The following is a 22159-nucleotide window of genomic DNA, read 5'->3' as shown; positions in this document are numbered from 1 at the left end:
GTCGTTTCGCCACGCTCGCCGAACGCAACATGTTGCATTTTTGATCCGTCAAAAAATGCGCATGATGAGTGCATCAAAACAACGCATTACTGTCTATTGGTACGCATGGATATGCGCATGGATGCGTTCGATGCGCATGCATACTTCAGACTGAGCATGTCCAGGCACTGATGATTCATCACCTCCCAAATCCCAGGTGTATAAAAAGGGGTGCGGACACAGGAAGTCCAAAACTCTCAAGACTGTGGATGGGATATCAAGACTCTGTATGTAAGTATAGAAGCTTTGAAAATGTCTGTCTGTCTCTATATCTATAAAAATAAGTATGTGTGTGTATCAGCCAAACCCACTCCACATAGCCCCACCCAATCACTAAGTATCTTTCATTTCACCAGAGATGTTTAAAAGAAGCTGAGCTGTGATTGGTTGCTATGAGCAACAGTTTTCCCACTCCACAACACCTCAGCAGACACTGACCGGTTTGGAGAAATCTAGCATCCCTGGGAACATAAGCTCCCAGCCATCGTCTGCCCCCCAGAAAGGAGCAGAGAGCACATGACAGAAATGAATCACCCCCACCTCTATTACTGCTGCGCGCTATTGTTACCGGTGTAGAAAATTGCATCATCAGCGTCCGCACACAGAGCCGCACACAGAGCTACACTGCCAGTTTACATAACAGCACATCTCCAGGAACTTCCTGCTCAGTGCCACCAAGCTCGGGACTATGGGATGGAGGACGTGTGATGAGTATATGGGCACAGGACTATGGGATGGTGGGATGTGATGGGTATATGGGCACAGGACTATGGGGGGTGTACACGAGCCCTATACAGCCTCCCAATGTGCCACAAGAGGCTCCCATAGCCTTCCCTTGAGCAGCACGACACCCCCATAGCCTCCATCCCATAGTCGAGTGCCCATATACCCATCACACATCCTTCATCTCATAGTCCCATGCCCATATACCCATCACACATCCTTCATCCCATAGTCCCGGACCCATATACCAATCATACATATCCGCCATCCCATAGTCCCGTGTCCATATACCCATCACACATCCTCCATCCCATAGTCCAGTGCCCATATACCCATCACACATCCTCCATCCCATAGTCAACCATTATGACGTCATAATGAGGGGCGGGGCTTGATACACGCACACTTTTTTCCCATTATGTAGATAGGGGCAAAATTGTTTGGTGAAATGAAACACGCGGGGTTAAAATTTCGCCTCACAACATAGCCTAGGACACTCTCGGGGTCCAGACGTGTGACTGTGCCAAGTTTTGTGGCTGTAGCTGCGACGGTGCGGATGCCAATCCCGGACATACATACATACACACATTGAGCTTTATATATTAGATATACAGTGGCATGCAAAAGTTTAGGCACCCTTGGTCAAAATTACTGTTATTGTGAACAGTTAAGCAAGATGAAGATAAAATTATCTCTAAAAGGCCTAAAGTTAAAGATGACACATTTGTTTTGTATTTTAGGCTAAAAAGTAATACACATTGTAATTTTTTCACATTTTAAAAATTACAAAAAGAAAAATGGTCCGATGCTAAAGTTTGGGCACCTTTGGAGATTTGTGTGCTCAGATAACTTTGACCAAGGTTTCAGACCTTAGTTAGCCTGTAAGGGATATGGCTTGTTCACCCTCAATGTTAGGAAAGGCCAGCTGATGCAGATTCCACAGGTTTAGAAACACATAGCCTCCTCTAACCTTGTGCGAAAAAACAGCCACCATGGGTTCTTTTAAGCAGCTGCCTAGCACTCTGAAAATGAAAATGGTGGAGGCCCACAAAGCAGGAGAAGGCTATAAGAAGATAGCAAAGCGTTTTCAAGTTGTCCTTTCCTCAGTTCAATATGTAATTCAGAAATAGCAGTTTACAGGAACAGTGGAGGTCAAGATAAGGTTTGGAAGGCCAAGCAAAATTTCAGAGAGAGCTGCTTGTAGGATTGCTAGAAAGGCATATCTGAACCCCCACTTGACTGAAAAAGACCTTCAGAAAGATTTAGCAGATTCAGGAGTTGTGGTAATTGTTCTACTGTTCAGAGACACCTTATCAAATATGGCCTTCATGGAAGAGTCATCAGAAGAAAACCTCTCCTGCACCCTCACCATAAAATTTAGCATCAGAGGTATGCAAAAGAACATCTAAACAAGCCCAATGCATTTTATAAACAAGTCCTGTGAATCATTGAAGTTAAAATAAAACTCTTTGGTCGCAATGATCAAAGGTATGTGCAGAGAAAAAATTGCATAGAATTTCAGGAAAAGAACATCTCTCCAACCATTAAGCATGAGGATGGATCAATCATGCTTTGGAGTTGTGTTGCAGATAATGGCACAGGGAACATTTCACAGGTAGAGGGAAGAATGGAGTCAATGAAATTTCAACAAATTCTTGATGCAAACATAACACCATGTGTAAAAAAGCTGAATTTGAAAACAGGATGGCTTCTACAAATGGATAATGATCACACACATCAAAATCCACAATAGACTACCTCAAAAGGCGATAGCTAGAGGTTTTTCAATGGCCCTCACAGTCCCCCGATTCGATCATCATTGAAAATCTGTGGCTAGTCCTCAAAATAGCAGTGCATGCAAGACGACCCAGGAATCTCACAGAAATGGAAGAATTTTCCAAGGAAGAATGGATGAAAATCCATCAAACAAGAATTGAAAGACTCTTGGCTGGCTACTAAAAGCGTTTACAAGCTGTGATATTTTAAAAGGGAGTGCTACTAGGTACTATGTAGGGTGCCCAAACTTTTGCATTGGCCTATTTTCCTTATTGTAATTTTTAAAATGTAAAAAATGACAATATATAATTTTTTTGGCCTAAAATACAGAGAAAATGTGTCATCTTTAACTTTAGCCCTTTAAGAGATCATTCCATCTTCAACTTGCTTAACTGGTCACAATAACAGTAATTTTGACCAGGGGTGCCCAAATTTTTAAATGCCACTGTGTGTGTGTGTATGTATATATATATATATATATATATATATATATATATATATATATACAGTGGGGCAAAAAAGTATTTAGTCAGTCAGCAATAGTGCAAGTTCCACCACTTAAAAAGATGAGAGGCGTCTGTAATTTACATCATAGGTAGACCTCAACTATGGGAGACAAACTGAGAAAAAAAAATCCAGAAAATCACATTGTCTGTTTTTTTTTCATTTTATTTGCATATTATGGTGGAAAATAAGTATTTGGTCAGAAACAAAATTTAATCTCAATACTTTGTGATATATCCTTTGTTGGCAATGACAGAGGTCAAACGTTTTCTGTAAGTCTTCACAAGGTTGCCACACACTGTTGTTGGTATGTTGGCCCATTCCTCCATGCAGATCTCCTCTAGAGCAGTGATGTTTTTGGCTTTTCGCTTGGCAACACGGACTTTCAACTCCCTCCAAAGGTTTTCTATAGGGTTGAGATCTGGAGACTGGCTAGGCCACTCCAGGACCTTGAAATGCTTCTTACGAAGCCACTCCTTCGTTGCCCTGGTGGTATGCTTTGGATCATTGTCATGTTGAAAGACCCAGCCACGTTTCATCTTCAATGCCCTTGCTGATGGAAGGAGGTTTGCACTCAAAATCTCACGATACATGGCCCCATTCATTCTTTCATGTACCCGGATCAGTCGTCCTGGCCCCTTTGCAGAGAAACAGCCCCAAAGCATGATGTTTCCACCACCATGCTTTACAGTAGGTATGGTGTTTGATGGATGCAACTCAGTATTCTTTTTCCTCCAAACATGACAAGTTGTGTTTCTACCAAACAGTTCCAGTTTGGTTTCATCAGACCATAGGACATTCTCCCAAAACTCCTCTGGATCATCCAAATGCTCTCTAGCAAACTTCAGACGGGCCCGGACATGTACAGGCTTAAGCAGTGGGACACGTCTGGCACTGCAGGATCTGAGTCCATGGTGGCGTAGTGTGTTACTTATGGTAGGCCTTGTTACATTGGTCCCAGCGTGGTTCTGGGATTTTTGCTCACCGTTCTTGTGATCATTCTGACCCCACGGGGTGGGATTTTGCGTGGAGCACCAGATCGAGGGAGATTATCAGTGGTCTTGTATGTCTTCCATTTTCTAATTATTGCTCCCACAGTTGATTTCTTCACTCCAAGCTGGTTGGCTATTGCAGATTCAGTCTTCCCAGCCTGGAGCAGGGCTACAATTTTGTTTCTGGTGTCCTTTGACAGCTCTTTGGTCTTCACCATAGTGGAGTTTGAAGTCAGACTGTTTGAGGGTGTGCACAGGTGTCTTTTTATACTGATAACAAGTTTAAACAGGTGCCATTACTACAGGTAATGAGTGGAGGAAAGAGGAGACTCTTAAAGAAGAAGTTACAGGTCTGTGAGAGCCAGAAATCTTGATTGCTTGTTTCTGACCAAATACTTATTTTCCACCATAATATGCAAATAAAATGAAAAAAAAACAGACAATGTGATTTTCTGGATTTTTTTTATCTCAGTTTGTCTCCCATAGTTGAGGTCTACCTATGATGTAAATTACAGACGCCTCTCATCTTTTTAAGTGGTGGAACTTGCACTATTGCTGACTGACTAAATACTTTTTTGCCCCACTGTATATATATATATATATACACACACACATACACACACATACATATATGTACACATACACACACACACACATATATTAAAAAAAACTTCCTTCTCACCCCTCAATGGGAGTGGTCTTTGTTGTCCTTTCTCATTCTCGGGTTCTCTACCAGAGGCCTGGGAGTTTGAGGGTTCTGCTCAGGATCTTAGTTGTTCAGATACATATACACATACAGTATATATATGCTAGCTGTTTCCAGCCAGCTAACGCTCGGCACGCTCATTGCTATCTAATTATGTGTGTGGTAATGTGGTGGGGGGGCGGGATTATGAGCGGTAATGTGGTGGGGGGTGGGATTATGAGTGGTAATGTGGTGAGGCGGGATTATGAGCGGTAATGTGGTGGGGGGCGGGATTATGTGTGTTAATGTGTTGGGGGTGGGATTATGTGTGGTAATGTGGTGGGGGGCGGGATTATGTGCAGTAATCATAGAATCATAGAATCGTAGAGTTGGAAGGGACCTCCTGGGCCATCTGGTCCAACCCCCTGCTCAAAGCAGGATTCGCTAAATCATCCCAGTTAGATGTCTGTCCAGCCTCTGTTTGAAGACTTCCATTGAAGGAGAACTCACCACTTCTCGTGGCAGCCTGTTCCACTCATTGATCACTCTAACTGTCAAAAAGTTTTTTCTAATATCTAATCTGTGTCTCCTCCCATTCAGCTTCATCCCATTGCTTCTAGTCTTTCCTTGTGCAAATGAGAATAAAGTTGATCCTTCTACAATGTGACAGCCCTTTAGATATTTGTAGACAGCTATTAAGTCTCCTCTCAGTCTTCTCTTTTGCAAACTAAACATTCCCAAATCCTGCAACCTTTCCTCATAAGACAGGGTTTGCAGACCGGTCACCATTCTGGTCGCTCTTTTCTGAACTTGCTCCAGTTTGTTGATGTCTTTTTTAAAATGTGGTGCCCAAAATTGGACACAATATTCCAGATGAGGTCTGACCAAAGAGGAGTAGAGGGAAATAATTACTTCACGTGATCTAGACTGTATGCTTCTGTTAATACATCCTAGAATTGCATTTGCCTTTTTTGCTGCTGCATCACACTGTTGACTCATATTCAGTCTGTGATCTATTAGTATACCCAAGTCTTTTTCACATGTGCTGTCACTTAGCCCTATTCCTCCCATTCTATATATGCTTTTTTCATTTTTATTGCCCAGATGTAGTACTTTGCATTTCTCCCTGTTAAAAACCATTCTGTTAGTTACTGCCCACTTCTCCAGTTTATTTAAATCTTTTTGAATCCTCTCTCTCTCTTCTCTAGTATTAGCTATCCCTCCTAGCTTTGTGTCATCAGCAAATTTAATCAGTTTACCCTCAATTCCTTCATCTAAATCGTTGATAAAGATGTTGAACAATACAGGGCCCAGGACAGAGCCCTGTGGTACCCCACTTGAGACATTCTTCCAACTGGATGTGCAGCCATTTACGACCACTCTTTGGGTCCGATCACTAAGCCAGTTATGAATCCACCTAACAGTTGCCTTGTCCATTCCATACTTAGTCATTTTTTCAATAAGGATTTTTTCAATAAGGATTGTAAAATGTGGTGAGGGGGCGGGATTATGAGCGGTAATGTGGTGGGGGGCGGGATTGTGTGTGGTAATGTGGTGGGGGGCGGGATTATGAGCGGTAATGTGGCGGGGGTGGGATTGTGAGCGGTAATGTGGTGGGGGCGGGATTATGAGCGGTAATGTGGTGGGGGGCAGGATTGTGTGTGGTAATGTGGGGGGGCAGGATTATGTGCGGTAATGTGGTGGGGGGCGGGATTATGAGCGGTAATGTGGTGGGGGGCAGGATTGTGTGTGGTAATGTGGGGGGGCAGGATTATGTGCGGTAATGTGGTGGGGGGCGGGATTGTGTGGTAATGTGGTGGGGGCGGAGCTACTGTGCAGGGGTGGGATTAGCGAGTAATCACTATGCCTCATATATAGATATATATATACACACACACACATATATATATATATATATATATTGCCTTAAACTTGAGATCGGGAGCCACATGTCCAGGTCCTTCTCCAGACCTGATTGGTCTATCTCAGGGATCTGGAAGCTTCCGGAAGGTCCTGACTATAAAAGGCTCGCATGACCTCTTGGCCATGTGCTAGTATAGTCTCTAGTTGCTACTGTGTGAATGGTGATGGATGCATGAACCTGCGAATGACTCATTAAGATCCCCTCCCTCTGATATTACGAGTGTGTATAGGGACTTAGCTATAGAGTCAGCACCAGCCAGTGGCAAGCTATAAGCCACTACAGCATCCTCCACAGTGCTAGCGTCCGACAGTGCTACTGCTTCCGGGCATTGTCGACTAGCGGCAGTGTGTCGCCGCGCTGCAGTCTGCAGCTTCTCTTGGCGTCCGCAGTTGCAACGCCGCACGCACGGTAGGTCTAGACGAACGCAGACCCTCTGCCTAGGGCCCAGCTCCTGTGACCATATACCGTGCGTGCACTTCTCTGAGACCTGTGACGCTAACAGGCTCAGCCTTTTTGTGTTTTTCACTTAAGGCATCTCTGTGTAAACAGAGATCGCTCAGTGCACCCGGGTGATGTTCAACCCGTGTGCGTAATACCGCCATATTGTATGTCCGCCATTAGCTAGCAGCAGGGTTAACACCTTCTGCACGTGGACCCCGGGCGGCGAACGCACTTTACGTTATTTTATATTTAGTGCGTTCCGCCGTCCCTAACATGTAAGACTGTATGACCAGCAGTAATTAACATCTGTCCTTACACTGCAGCTTTCCACACAGGTCATAACCTCATGTTATCCTGAGAAGGCATTCTCCTGTCTCAAATCTCACCAGGGGGCTTTACTGAGAACCACAAGTGGAAACATTTCACACCCTCCAGCTCTTTTGAAGAAGAGATGCCAATTGGAGAATGACACTATCTATGAGAAAGGTTACACAAAGTTTCAGAGAAAAAATAATGTATTCATTGGTAAAATAGCCATAGTCCAGTCACAAACCATGCATGGGAGCTGTACATGGCAGAGGGAAGTATAGAGGGGCTGATGTGTATGAGTTGTGATGGAGGGGGGATGGGGCGGTGAATGTGGATGGCAAAGTACACAGGAGTATAGAAATAAAGCACATAGTTAAAAGTGAAAGCAAAGTGTGATTTACCTGACTCCTGCCCTGACTAACTGCCATGGAGTAACTGCCTTTTGCTGGATGCTTAGCTAATGCGATGCTTTGCGTTATGTGTGCAAGCCCCACACATGCGTGCACCCCTTAGAATGAGTCTAAATTTATACACCACAATACAGGGCCAGGAGAGAGGGGATGTGGGAGCTGCTTAGTTATAAATGAGCAACAGCTGCTCAACACATCCTGGTGTGGAAAAGATGATCAAAGACGCAGTCCTGATTCCAGCTCTATGCTATAGTAACTCTCCTGAGATATCATTTACAGAGTTCCCCCCCCCATGGATATACAACAGTAAGTACTGAGAGCAATGTAACAGATGAATTATAGCAAAGAAGTTGAATGACATGATTACCATTCACACTGCTTGCTAACATTGAATGGAGTGAAATGCATGCAGGGTGGTTTAGATCAGAAGTTGAATGACATGATTACCTGTGAGAAGAAAGAAGATGGATGCTAATTACTTGCCATGGAGTAACTGCCTTTTGCTGGATGCTTAGCTAATGCGATACTTTGCTGAATGCGTGCAAGTCTCACACATGCGAGCATCCCTTAGAATGATTCTAAATGTATGCAGAGAATTTGCTCAGTATTGAGTAGACACACCCTGTTGAGCTAGTACTGCCATGAGTTTTCTTGCGAATGATGCAACAAGTTTTTCACACCTGGATTTGGGGATGCTCTGACACTCTCCCTTGCAGATCCTCTCCAGTTCCAGGTAGGTTGGATGGTGAACATTGGTGGACAGCCATTTTCAGGTCTCTCCAGAGATGCTCAATTGGGTTTAGGTCAGGGCTCTTGCTGGGCCAGTCAAGAATGGTCACAGAGTTGTTCTGAAGCCATTCCTTTGTTATTTTACCTGTGTGCTTAGGGTCATTGCTTTGTTGGAAGGTGAACCTTCATCCAAGTCTGAGGTCCAGAGAACTCGGGAAGTTTTTCATCCAGGATATCTCTGTACTTGTCCGCATTCATGTTTCCTTCAATTGTAACCAGTCATCCTGTACATGCAGCTGAAAAACACCCCCATAGCATGATGCTGCCACCATGTTTTACTGTTGGGATTGTATTGGGCAGGTGATGAGCAGTGCCTGGTTTTCACCACACATACCAATTAAAATCATCAGCAAAAAGTTCTATCTTCATCTCACCAGACCAGAAAATCTTATTTCTCATAGTCTGGGAGTCCTTCATGTGTTTTTTTGCAAACTCTATGCAGGCTTTCATATGTCTTGCACTAAGGAAAGGCTTCCGTCGGGCCACTCTACCATAAAGGCCCGACTGGTGGAGGGCTGCAGTGACAGTTGACTTTGTGAAACTTTCTCCCACCTCCCTACTGCATCTGTGGAGCTCAGCCACAGTGATCTTGGGGTTCTTCTTTACCTCTCTCACCAAGGTTCTTCTTCCACAATTGCTCAGTTTGCCTGGATGGCCAGATCTAAAAAGAGTTCTGGTGGTCCGAAACTTCTTCTATTTAAGGATTATGGAGGCCCCTGTGCTCTTAGGAACTTTGAATACTGCAGAAATTCTTTTGTACCTAGGCCAGATCTGTGTCTTGCCACAATTCTGTCTCTGAGCACCTTGGCCAGTTCCATTGACCTCAGGATTCTCATTTGGTCTGATATGCACTGTGAGCTCTTATACAGACAAGTGTGTGCCTTTACAAATGAAGTCCTATCAGTTTAATTAAACACAAGGATCACGAAGGAAATGGACAGCATGTGACTTAAATATGAGTGTCTGAGCAATGGGTCTGAATACTTAGGACCATACGATACTTCATTTTTTCTTTTTTAATTAATTTGCAAACATTTCTAGTTTTTCTCAATCAAGATGGGGTGCAGAGTGTACATTAATGAGAAAAAAAATAACTTTTTTGAATTTACCAAATGGCAGCAATGAAACAAAGAGTGAAAAATGTAAAGGGGTCTGAATATTTTCTGTACCCACTGTATGTGCTGTGAGGGCACCAGGTCCCCCACCCTGCTGGTGCACTATCGCCACGACGGTGGTTGGTGCATGGCACCGCACCGTTAGGTTATGTTCACACAATGAGCTTTTGGTGAGTTATTGAAATTGCAGAATTTCTGCACCTATTAAGTAAAATTAGGTTAATTGTGTTTTTTCACTGCTTTTTTTCTTACAAGCATTTTTAATCTCTTTTTTTTGACGCTGCATTTTTGTCTCCTCTTGCTGTCATGTTTTAAACAAAGCAGCTTTGTTTCTAATACTTCCTGTTATTTGGATTTTACAGAACTTTATTGATACAGTCACGTGGGTTTTTGATCGGCTTCCGCCATAGAGATGCACTAAAACGCATGAGCATATTTTACCTGTGAATTTTCCTCATCTAATGCAAGTCTATGAAAAAAGTCTGCACATATAACTCGGCATACCTGCAAGAGAAATTTACATTTTGTGGATTTGAAACCGGTACCACAAGTCAGTTTATGCAGAGTTAATAATAAAAATTTTTTTTAGAAATGCCATCCACTTTGCTGGAGCTGTAAGATACTGCATTTTTTGATGAGGTGTCAAAAACGCCCAAAAGCTCATCGTGGGCACACAGGTTTAAGGTTACCAACCCACTGAGAGGGTCGCCGTGACGTGGGAGTGGGCTTCATACAGTCCAATTAGAATGTTAAATCAAGAACCACGTGTTCAGTTTTGAACATTTTTGCTTAGATGCAACAGATCAATGTATACGTTTTGGATGTGCGGTCCATGACTTACTACAGCTGTGGTATATTGCAGAATTATGTTTTTATTGGTGGATTAAACATTGTAAAAGCCTGAACTTTCTCTTTATCTAGGTTTATCGTAAAAAAAAATACTTTAAAATCATTTTGCATGTGAGAATGGATACAACAGTAACAACTGCCCGACTGTTAACGGCACCTATGTGTATCATCGAAAAACGAATATACATCATATTAATATTTATTGGAAGTGATAGTAATGAGCAGGAAAAGAAGTCGTCAGTGCACAGGTTTGCTGCTGGTGAATTCAATGAATACAATGCGTTTTATGATAAAGAAGATCAATAGATCGCAATAGGAATGGGTCAGCTAACTAAAAGCACTGTCTCCCATTTGACTGTGTTGATGCGAAACTTTTGACACCATCGCAGTTTTTCATATTGTGCTCCCAGACACAGATTGGTGGCATTACTGATCAGATTCTGCTCCCCCCAATTCTGCAATAAGAGAACTGGGACATAAAGACTTTATGGTGGGTCCGGAATGACTGGACAGTCTCTTTAAAAAGGATATCTGGTACTTTAGAATAAAAGGCATGTAGTTGCTAACAGATGCAACAACCTGCCTGTTGTACCTGGCGCTGGTCATTGACCGCTCCTGCCAGAGATACAGCTACTGTAACTACAAAGCAGCAGTTTCTCTTCCTGTTGACTTAGCGGGATTATTGGTGTCATGCTGATTGACAGCCGGATTCCGCTGCCTAATTGGGGGAAGCCGCCTGTCAACTAGCATGACACCAGTAGTTCCACCCTGTGAATAGGACGAGAAACTGCTGCTCTGTTGACAGGGAGTAGCTGAATCTCTGGCAGGAGCGATCAATGAGGTAGGACGTAAGGATCTGGTTGGTACGTTCTACCTGCCCATTGGTTTGGGGGTGATAAGCGGAAGAGAAATCCAATGACACTTTCATGAGTCCGCATAGAGCTCTCCAGAACCGAGAGGTGAATTGGACTCCTCTGTCTGACACTATGTGCTGGGGGAAGCCGTGAATCCTGAAGATATGGGAAATTAGGTCTTCGCCAAGTCAGGAGCAGAGGGTAGTCCGGGAAGAGGAATGAAGTGGGCCATCTTTGAAAATCGGTCTACAACCACCAGGACCACAGTACAACCGGAGGAACAAGGCAGATCCGTAATGAAATCCATGGCTATATGCTGCCATGGAGCCGATGGAACGGGAAGCTGGAGCAGAAGACCGGAGGGTGGTTGTCTGGGTATCTTGTTCTAGGCACAGGACGGGCAAGATGCCACAAAGTCTTTAACGTCCTGGGAGATTGAAGGCCACCAATAAAAGCGAGAGATTAAGTCCAAAGTCTTTTGACACCAACGTAGCCGGCAATCTTGGACAAATGACCCCAGTCTAACACTCGTTTTCGGTTAGTCTCAGCCACAAAGGTTCTTCCCGAAGGTGACGTGGTTAACTTGACAGGAGCCACGGTAATTACTTTGGACGGATCAATGATATGAGAGGGTTCTTCCTCTGCATCAGATGACAGGAATGATCTTGACAACGCATCCGCTCTAACGTTTTTATCGCCGGGCCGAAAATGTAGTTCAAAGTCAAAGCGGGCGAAGAATAGGGACCACCTGGCTTGCCGAGGATTGAGCCTCTGTGTGGACTGAATGTACGCCAGGTTCTTATAGTCCGTGAAGATCTTGAATGGATGTATGGCACCTTTCAGTAAGTACCTCCACTCCTCCAAGGCCAACTTAACGGCCAATAGCTCTTTGTTGCCAATGGAGTAGTTCTGCTCAGTGGAGGAAAATGCTTTAGAAAAGCCACAGGTGACAAATCATCCAGAAGAGGATTTCTGAAGAAGTACTGTGCCAGCCCCGGTAGAGGATGCGTCCACCTCGAGAGTGAAAGGTCTACTAACCTCAGGTCGATGAAGCGCCGGAGCAGCGGCGAAGGCTTGTTTCAACGACTGGAAGGCCTCTTCAGCTTCAGAGGGCCAAGTCTTTGGGTTAGCTCCTTTGCGGATAAGGGACGAGATGGGGCGAACCAACGAGGAGAAATGGGAAACGAACTGTCGGTAGTAGTTCGCAAAACCAAGGAAGCGTTGGATTGCCTTCACCCCATGGGGCCGTGGCCAATCGAGGACGGCGGACACCTTCGCCGGATCCATCCGTAGGCCCGAGTCTGAGATAATGTACCCCAAGAATGGCAGGGACGTTTGCTCGAAGGCACATTTCTCGAGCTTGGCATAAAGGCGGTTCTCCCTCAGGCACTGGAGGACTTGACACATGTTCTGTGGGTGGAGAGGTCTGAAGAAAAAACGAGGATGTCATCCAGGTAGACTACCACGCAGGAGTACAGCATATCCCGGAAAACGTCATACACGAACTCCTGGAACACCGCTGGGGCATTGCAGAGGCCAAAGGGCATGACCAAGTACTCGTAGTGACGTCTCTGGTGTTAAAGGCGGTCTTCTACTCATCACCAGCCCGAATGCGGATCAAGTTGTAGGCCCCACGAAGATCCAGTTTGGTGAAAATTCGAGCTCCTCTAAGCCGGTCAAAGAGCTCTGGGATCAATGGCAATGGGTACTTGTTCTTGACCGTGATATCGCTCAGGCCTCGGTAGTCTATGCAAGGACGGAGGGAGCCGTCCTTCTTTTTGACAAAGAACAATCCCGCTGCTGCGGGTGAGGAGGACTTACGGATAAAACCTCTAGCAAGGTTCTCCTGGATGCTCAGACATCGCTTGGGTTTCAGCAGGGGATAGCGGATATATTCTACACCTGGGTGGCGTAGAACCAGAAATGAGGTCAATCGGACAGTCATATGGCCGATGGAGGGGCAGAGTATCGGCCTCCTTCTTGTCGAAGACGTCTGCAAAGGACCAGTAAGCCGACGGCAGACCTGTAGGTGCCGAGGACGGACAGGCAGAGTTCATCGGATGGACGGGCAACAGGCACTTCTCCTGCCAGAACGGTCCCCAACGGAGTATATCGCCCGACCGCCAGTCCAGGGTTGGCTCATGAGTCCATAGCCAAGGAAGACCTAGAAGAAGCGTGTGAGACATAGTAGACAAGATGAGGAAGGAGATCTTCTCCCGATGCAGGGCTCCGATCTGCAGCTCGATCTCTTCAGTGGCTTGGGTAACGGTCTCCTGCAAGGATGTACCATTGACCGAAACCATCGACCGAGGAGTCTCCAGGGATCTGACAGGAATCCGGTATTTTTTAACCGCCTCGAGTGTGATAAAACTCCCATGCGTGCCAGAATCCAGATAAGCCTCCTCTGAATAACGCTTGGCACCAAGACTCAGTAACACGGACACGAGCAGGGAAGAAGAGGAGTCACATACACCTAGGGAGGCCTCTTCTACCAATCCTATGTGGAGAAGTTTCCCGGCCTCTTGGGACAGGAACGAAGGAGATGAGAGGAGCTTTTCTCTCTGGCTGATTCACGGGCACGCTCCTGAAACCGCAGGTCAATGCATGTCGCCAGAGAGATCAGATCCTCTAAAGAGGTGGGAGTATCCCGACCTGCCAGTTCATCTTTGATCCAACCGGACAGGCCACGGCAAAATATCCATACGAGGGCCTCGTTGTTCCAACCGAGTTCAGAGGACAAGGTACGAAAACAGATGACATATTGTCCCACCGGTAGCGTCCCCTAATGGAGGTTAAATAGGGACTCTGTGGTAGAAGCCAGATGACCCGGCCCGTTAAACACCTTGCAGAAGGTGTCCAAAAAGGTGGAAAGCTGAGAGACGAGTGGATCATTGCGCTCCCAGAGGGGGGTTCACCCATGCTAACGCCTCCCCCTCTAAGTGTGAAACAATAAAGGTAATTTTGGCGCGCTCGGTGGGATAGTGCTGCGGCAAAAGCTCAAAATGTAACCTGCATTGATTCAAAAATCCTTGACAAAATTTGGGATCCCCGCTATATTGGGGAGGCTTGCCAAAGCGCGGCAGCGGGTGTGTGGCCGTGGACTGGACAGAAATGGATTGTATGGAAAGGAGCCGACTATCTACCGACGCCATATAGTTGAGGATATGGACCTGGGTGTCGCGTTGCTGTGTGAGTTCTTGCTGGAGGCTGGCCAACTGGGAAGCATTCCCAGGGTCAGAGGACTGCATGGCCGACAAACGGGACTCCATGGATTTCAAAAAGGCCATAATCCTAGTTTGATTAGAAGACTGGTTGACAAACGGAACTCCATAGTTTTCAGAGAGGACATGATCCTAGTCTGACTCTCCCGTAGGAACACCAGTTCCTTTTGGGCGGACGCGGTGGTACCAGCGGAGTCCATGGCCTGATTATACTGTGACGACTCCTGGAGTGGACCCTCTGGGTCATAGCACCAACCTTCCCAGGGCGAGCTGACCTAGTGAGGACCACCCCCTATACAGGGAGTGTCAGGGGCAAGCCCCAGGGGGTGAGGCACCACGACTGCTGGCACCAGGTGTCCGGCTCACAGGAGACACGAGTGTGTCTGTAGGAACGTATAAAGCGTGGGCACAGGAACACGTGGTGTACAGGACGGTACTGGGTGCACTCGGGAACACAAGGCGTGTACACGGGAGCACGTATGGCGTGCAGCGACTAGTACGTCCGGGTGTGAGCAAAGTAGGATGCGTGCAAAGGAGCACGTCAGAGTACTGAGTTAGGCAGCAGGTGTGCCAGGAGGTGTAACAGAGTATGGGAGCAGGGTGTGTGCCAGAGGGCACAACTGAGCATAAGACAGAGTACAGGTTCAGAGCATGTGCCAAGAGGCACAACAGAGTACAATGCAGAGGACCCGAATACAGCGCGCAGCCAGGCAGGGACACGGCAGACCAAGCCAGGAAGCACAACAATAATCAGGCACCTCCCCTAGGAAGAGGTAGCCTGATATAGCACATGATCACGAGAGCTTCTGGGTCAAGTCCTCCAGTACCATAAAGAGGACTGACCTGGAGACCGAACTGAGAAAAGCGCGCAAGCGCAGACATACCATGGAGGAGACAGGGACCTAGGTACGAGAGGTGCGCGTGCGCACCCGGCGGGACCCCCGGAGCTACCGCGGCTCCGGAGGAGATGTCGTCGGGACCGAGGTCCCGCCCACAGGTGAGCGCGGCGTGACATTAATATACTTTAAAGTCTCGGATATCTCCTTTAAGAACCCACTTTCCATCTGAGGCTTGCATCCGATTTATTTACACAATTTACTTCAACATTAGAATATCAGTGTTGGCGATTACTATTTGGTAAAGTAAACAAGCAAATAAGGGGGCATGCTGGGGTCTGTGGCAGATGGATGATTTCATTTGAGTGATTATCGGTGTTATCTGATGGTGGCACAGCTTCCTCAACACGAATCGAATAAAGGGGGTAACCCAAGCAATGCTCCGACCGTCTGGAACCTCTCTACATTCTATGATCATTCTGAAACAATGTATGACCAGTGGCAATGGGGAAGTAGATGGAGGGCTTCTGTGGAGATATTAATTTATGGCCTATTTAGGCAAAAGAGTAGTTGGTGAAGGAACATTTTTTCCCAATTGTCAGCCAATTTAAAAAGGCCTGCAATCCAATTATGGAGTAAAATGCCCTTTTGGTGGGTACATAAACATCAGCATTTTCATCAGCACATGGAGTTAAATATGTATTGCTAATAACGGGATACAGGGCACAGAATGATCATATTAGCGATCTTTCTGTGCTCATCACTATTTCATCAGCCTGTGTAAACAGGCCAATGAAGGAGCGTCAATCGGCTTGTATATAGCTAATCAGCGGTAGTTTAACAGCGTGCATCAACCTACAGAACTGGGCCATTATTATGGGATATAGGAAGAGCGGTTGAACCTCTGCTTATATTCGGATCTATATTTATCAATAAGCGAATTGGCAGCACTCTCCTATAATGTCTATTTAGGGTCAGTGTCCATTGTGTGTAGGTGGTGGTTATCTGAGGGTTGTGAGCAGAGTACAGGTACAAGTTATCTGAGGGTTGTGAGCAGAGAACAGGTACAAATATGACTAAGGACAGAAGCTAGACTACCAGGCATCAGAGTGAGCGGGATATGATTTCACAACATGCGGGGAAACATGAAAAGCAGATATACCATAAATGCTTAAAGTAGCACTCCAGGATCCATTTTTTTTCTATTTTTTTACATACATGTAATGGTAACTCACCAGCAATATTATAGCTTTGTAATTTATCGTCATCTGAGCTCCGTTACATCGTGACCTTTTACTTATGGGAAGCTAGGACATGCAATTTTCCCTCTGGCACATGCGCTCCTGTGAGATAAGAGATTAGTCTCTGACCTCCTGTAAACCGCAGGGTGACATCATTCCCTCCCCACTTGGCTCCAGTCTTCTTCCTCTGCTTTTCCCAGACACCGCAGAAAATATCATTTCTGCTTTCTATAAGATAGCAGCAGTGATATTAGATGAATCTACACAATGATTAGCAGCAGAGTTATAAAACTTTCCCCCGTTAATATCTAGAAGTGCTGTGCTCAGATTCTCCAATGGATGCCTACATCCATTGCATCTGTCTCCTGTTTGTAAAAGTTGACAGAGAGGAACCTATCACAAGTAGGAGGCAGGGGAGGAAGGCTGAAGCTGAATTTCATAACATCAACCAAGACCCTACAGAGTCAGAGGATAACCATTCTACATCACTGACTGATAACGGACGCCCTCATATAGAACTCTTGGCAGAGAAAGTGCAATGTTTTGAGAGTCTGTCCCCCTCTGCAATGCCAGACACATCATGGAAAATGTAGGCTCATATGGTTTCACTGATGTTACTACTGTATTAGACAGAACCATCCTGACAGAAAACTCTGCAATTGTAACATAGTAACATAGTTATTAAGGTTGAAGGGAGACTTTAAGTCCATCTAGTTCAACCCATATCCTATCCTAACTTGCCCTAACATGTTGATCCAGAGGAAGGCAAAAAAAACCCATGTGGCAAACAGTAAGCTTCACATTGGGGAAAAAAATTCCTTCCCGACTCCACATACGGCAATCAGACTAGCTCCCTGGATCAACGCAATATTAAGGAAACTAGTGTATATACCCTGTAATATTATACTTTTCAAGAAAGGCATCCAGTCCCTTCTTAAATTTTAGTAGGGAATCACTCATTACAACATCATATGGCAGAGAGTTCCATAGTCTCACTGCTCTTACAGTAAAAAATCCGCGTCTGTGAGTATGCTTAAACCTTCTTTCCTCCAGACGTAGAGGATGCCCCCTTGTCCCCGTCACAGGTCTAAGAGTAAAAAGATCATTAGAAAGGTCTTGGTATTGTCCCCGCATATATTTATACATTGTAATAAGATCACCCCTAAGCCTTCGATTCTCCAAACTAAATAACCCCAAGTGTAATAACCTGTCTTGGTATTGCAGACCCCCTAGTTCCCTAATAACCTTGGTCGCTCTTCTCTGCACCCGCTCCAGTTCAGCTTCAACAAAAACACTTACACACCAGCCACATAAAGGAACCTCTATATTATTCTTTATTAGCATATGGTGCACTACATAGGTTAAAAAAAAAAAAAAAACACACACATTGCTGGAGTGCTACTTTAGACATGGGAATATCCGTCAGTGTTTAATAGGATATACTGTGAATTTTGATTTAAAAGCCATAAAATATATGAATCAATACTAGCAGTGCATATGAAGACAGGACTCTATAGGCTGCATTCACACAATGTTTTGCAGTGCCCAATTGTGGTATACACCAGGAGTGCACCAGGTATGTTAGGCTTATCTATAGGCCCTCACCAAGGGAGACGGTTCTTTAGGCCTCTGTCGGGCAGGTATTCAGTAATACACCTTTTCTGCTATACAGGGAGCAGTCAGTTGGGCTAGTCTATTCAGAAGAATTCCTCATTTAATGTTTTAATTTTTTTTTTAAAGGGGAGTCTACAGGCAAAGTACGCCACCGCAACATCTGTCAGATAATAATCATACCCTCTTTCCAAGGTATACCACTAGTGAGGCACTGCTAGCAACGTTTTTAAAAAGGGGAAAACTTGTCAAATATCTTCTAGCATATAGGAATGAGCTGTGAAAAGATTAACGTAAAGGGATATGCCCATCTTGTACATTTACGGCATAACCACCGGATACACCACAAATGTAAAACAGATGTGGATCCCACATGAATGGCGCCCCATCATGCGCCACTGCCCATGGAGAGGGAGGTGGTAGGAATACTGAAACAAATGAATGGGATTCGAACCACCTCTAAACTAACAATGGCGGGCGCCCTGGCCCCATTCTCAAAACAGATACCATTAAAGACCCATTGATGGGACCCACATTTACTATATATTTATAGCAATTCCAATGGATATGCAAGATGAGAATATTGCCCTAATATTGATGAATTATTTTCAGAAAACTATTATTGATTTGAATGGTTGAGAGAGGACAATAATTTGGGAGATTCTCAGAGCAGCGCCTAAGTGATTACTAAGCGAAGATCACAACCATATTCACAAGACACAAGCACAGGAGATAATTCGGACCAGTGTTTCCCCTTAAAAACAACAAATAAATCAGCCAAAGTGTTTGTTTTTTTTTAATTCGTTTATTAAACCATAAACAAGACAAACATACACACTTATATATGATGATAAGCATTGCATAAAGCACATACACTTTCCAAAGTATTGATATAAAACAAAATATATATGAAATATAAAGTGGAAATACAACATAGCATGCAGTGTCTTTTTTCAAGGAAAAATACATAAAAAAAAAGGTGTAATATTTCTTTATAACAAATAATACATTTATGTCCTCTGTCAAAGAGATCCAATCACAGACTATTAGGGCAGTTGTAAGATACTCAATAAGACAAACTAGAGGTCAACTAAATATCGCACAAAAGGGTGCGATGGTCCCATCATATACATAGTGGCAAAAAGTTATTCTTAAGAGGTCATGATAGGAAACTAAAGATATGTCTGCCATCAGAATAGTGTAGTACTGGTATATCTGCAGCCTTAACCTTGTACCAGTACCACCTATTTCTCTTGGGACAAAAGTATGCCCAGTATGTGTATTTTGGCATCCAAGGACACAGAGAGAGGGGAGCACAGACCCGACATCTTACCAAGCCAAAATTAAAAAAAAAAGTCTGGTCTTAGTGAGAGAAGTTTATTTCTTTCAACATACTTCCTTGAAATGAAATCTTACACGTTTAAAAAAACAACAACAAACATCTAGATGATCACTGTACTATGTGGGCCTGCATGCAAGAGAAAACCACCGCATATCATTTTGGAGCTAAAATGAGGGCACTGACCTTTGGGTGTCAGATACAAGCCACCACACCCAGGCCCATCCACCATATATATACTGTTTAGAATCGGAGCTACAGCAGCCGCCTGCAGAGAAAGAGAGCAGAAAGATGAATTAAAACAATAAGAGATAAATAAACAAAAACTGATATCCAACATTACATTCAGATTTTTTTTGCCACCAAAAAAAGAAAAAAGGAGGCAATAGTTCCAGGGAACATCACAGTACCAGTTACTCATAGCATGATATTCGAGTGCAGTCTGATGTTTCAACACACCAATAGACTTGTATGGATGCATGTGATCCAATTCTTAGATGCAATCCCAGAATGCGGAGATAGTTCTCTCATGCCGAATCGGCATGAGAAAATAATCGCAGATCTGAACTGCCCCGTGCCATGTTATAAACGTGAGTGACTCCGGCCTACCACTCCTAATTCAGTCTGACAGGAGCTGCTCCTCACTGCTCTCCCCACCCATCTGGGACAATATATCTCACACCAGTGGTCAACTCCTCACTATAAGTAAAAGGACAGTCATTATTTGACTTGTATTTTGCCTTTTTGACCAGATTTCCCCAATGGAGCTTTCATCTCTATCTTCAGAGTGGGCCCCTAACCATGTAACCCTGATAACTATGGTGGCATATCCTTAGCAGATGACTGCCCGGTTACTAAAAAAAAAATAAAAAATGTATACAAAGACTAACACTGATATTACTGCCATATGGAGACCATAGACCATATAGTGGTAGATACCAGTGATTCAGAACATATAACATTAGAGTTATAGATGATAACTTACAGCTGATGTTCTTTCTGATGGAGTTGTTCACTTTTCCCGTCTTTTCCATCTGGCCTAGACCGACATTACCAATTCTCCAGCCAGAACTCAGCTTCAAAGATTACAACAATAACATCTGACTTCTCACATTTCAGGCACCGTCTCCATGTGTCCCCAACTGGCACAAACTCTTCATCCTGCTAATACCCCAATGCTGAGCCACTGCTGCCGTACGTGTCCCTATTACTGCACCTACTGTGTGGTACTGTGTGCTCTCTAGATGGTAAAACAAACTTTTAGAATATTTTAATGCCGTGTGCGAGTGCCCTAGTAAACAGTGCCCACATTTTGCCCCCTTGAAATACCCTCTGTGTACCCCTTTTACAGTCACAATAACCAGAGTGCCCCTATAACAATAAGGGACCACTTAAAATTTAATAATGTTCTGAGTCTCCCCATGTACAGCTCCCCTATACACAGTATAATGACCCCACACAGTATACTGACCCCTTAGTAGCCCCCAAACTGTTTGATGGCTCCAACATGGCAGGATGGCTCCCTAAATAGCCTCCATATAGTATTATACACTCTCCATATGCCTCCATACAGTAGAATGCACTCCACATTGGCCTCCATACAGTAGAATACACTCACCATTAAAAAATTAAAATAAATAATAGTATTCACCAGCCATCTCTACTCCTCGTTCCTCCGCTGCTCTGAGCACCCGCTCATGTCAGCATTGCGGGCGCCATGTACTGATGTAACTGCGCCCGTGTCTGCGTCAGTGACGTCAGATGCAGAGGGGGAATGATGGGAGAGGGATGTTCTTGCTCCCTGTCTCATCATCGTTGCTTTCAAAAGTACCGTAAATGTATAAATTAAATATTACAAGATATTAAACCATTGCACGCTCACTGAAAGACTGCATTATCCACAATGTATAAATTAAATCTAAGTTCAGAAAATTTTTTAAAAAAATGAACAAAATAAAGATCACAAAATGTCTTCTTGCGCTACAGAAATATTTAATTGCAATGGATCATTAGTAACAATCCAAAAGCACTTTGTACATTTCAGCTAATGGCGGGTTTTCTAAAACAAAATGCCAAATGTAATTTAAGATGTAACAGAATGGACAAAGATGGATGAGAAGAGCGTTACCCTGCAGAAATACCAGAGGACAACAAGCACCGCCATCCTGCACGGAGTCATACAAGATCTTTGCAAGAGTGGACTATCTTCCGTAATTAAAGGGAACCTGTGAGCTTCCTCAGAATCCTCCGAACGGTCATGTATTTATTGATTCTTGCATACCCATCCTATACCTAACAACATTAAATACATAGTGGCAGTTTGGGGGCCTTTAGAAGATGTCGAGATTTTCCTGTTTAATGGATGCCATGATAAAATAGTATGTCTTAACACATTATTAACTTCATCAGCAGTTTTACTTCAAGCCGGAAAAAGACTTAAACCATTGTGAGCTTAGGCCCAATTATCTGACAGAGCTGAACTTTCACGGATGTAGTCGGTC

The 22159-nt window shown here is 44.4% G+C and overlaps 1 protein-coding gene across 7 annotated transcripts in view; it reads right to left on the bottom strand.

The window, feature by feature from the left end:
• LOC141080350 (flotillin-2-like) overlaps positions 1 to 22159 on the bottom strand; it is a 114493-nt gene that overhangs the window by 54198 nt on the left and 38136 nt on the right. For all 7 annotated transcript variants that reach the window (XM_073565494.1, XM_073565492.1, XM_073565498.1 and 4 more), the window contains one exon: positions 19845 to 19926. Coding sequence is in view for 1 of the 7 variants with exons in the window: in XM_073565491.1 (XP_073421592.1) it covers positions 19845 to 19926 (82 nt within the window). In the remaining 6 variants the exon portion in view is untranslated. The remainder of the gene's footprint in view (positions 1 to 19844; positions 19927 to 22159) is intronic.

The sequence above is a fragment of the Dendrobates tinctorius genome, unplaced genomic scaffold, assembly GCF_039654945.1.
Source record: "Dendrobates tinctorius isolate UK_male_01 unplaced genomic scaffold, ASM3965494v1 ptg000016l, whole genome shotgun sequence".
Classification (NCBI taxonomy): Eukaryota; Metazoa; Chordata; class Amphibia; order Anura; family Dendrobatidae; genus Dendrobates; species Dendrobates tinctorius.
The sequence above is the reverse complement of the archived record's forward strand: the minus strand, read 5'-3'. Positions and strand labels throughout refer to the sequence as shown.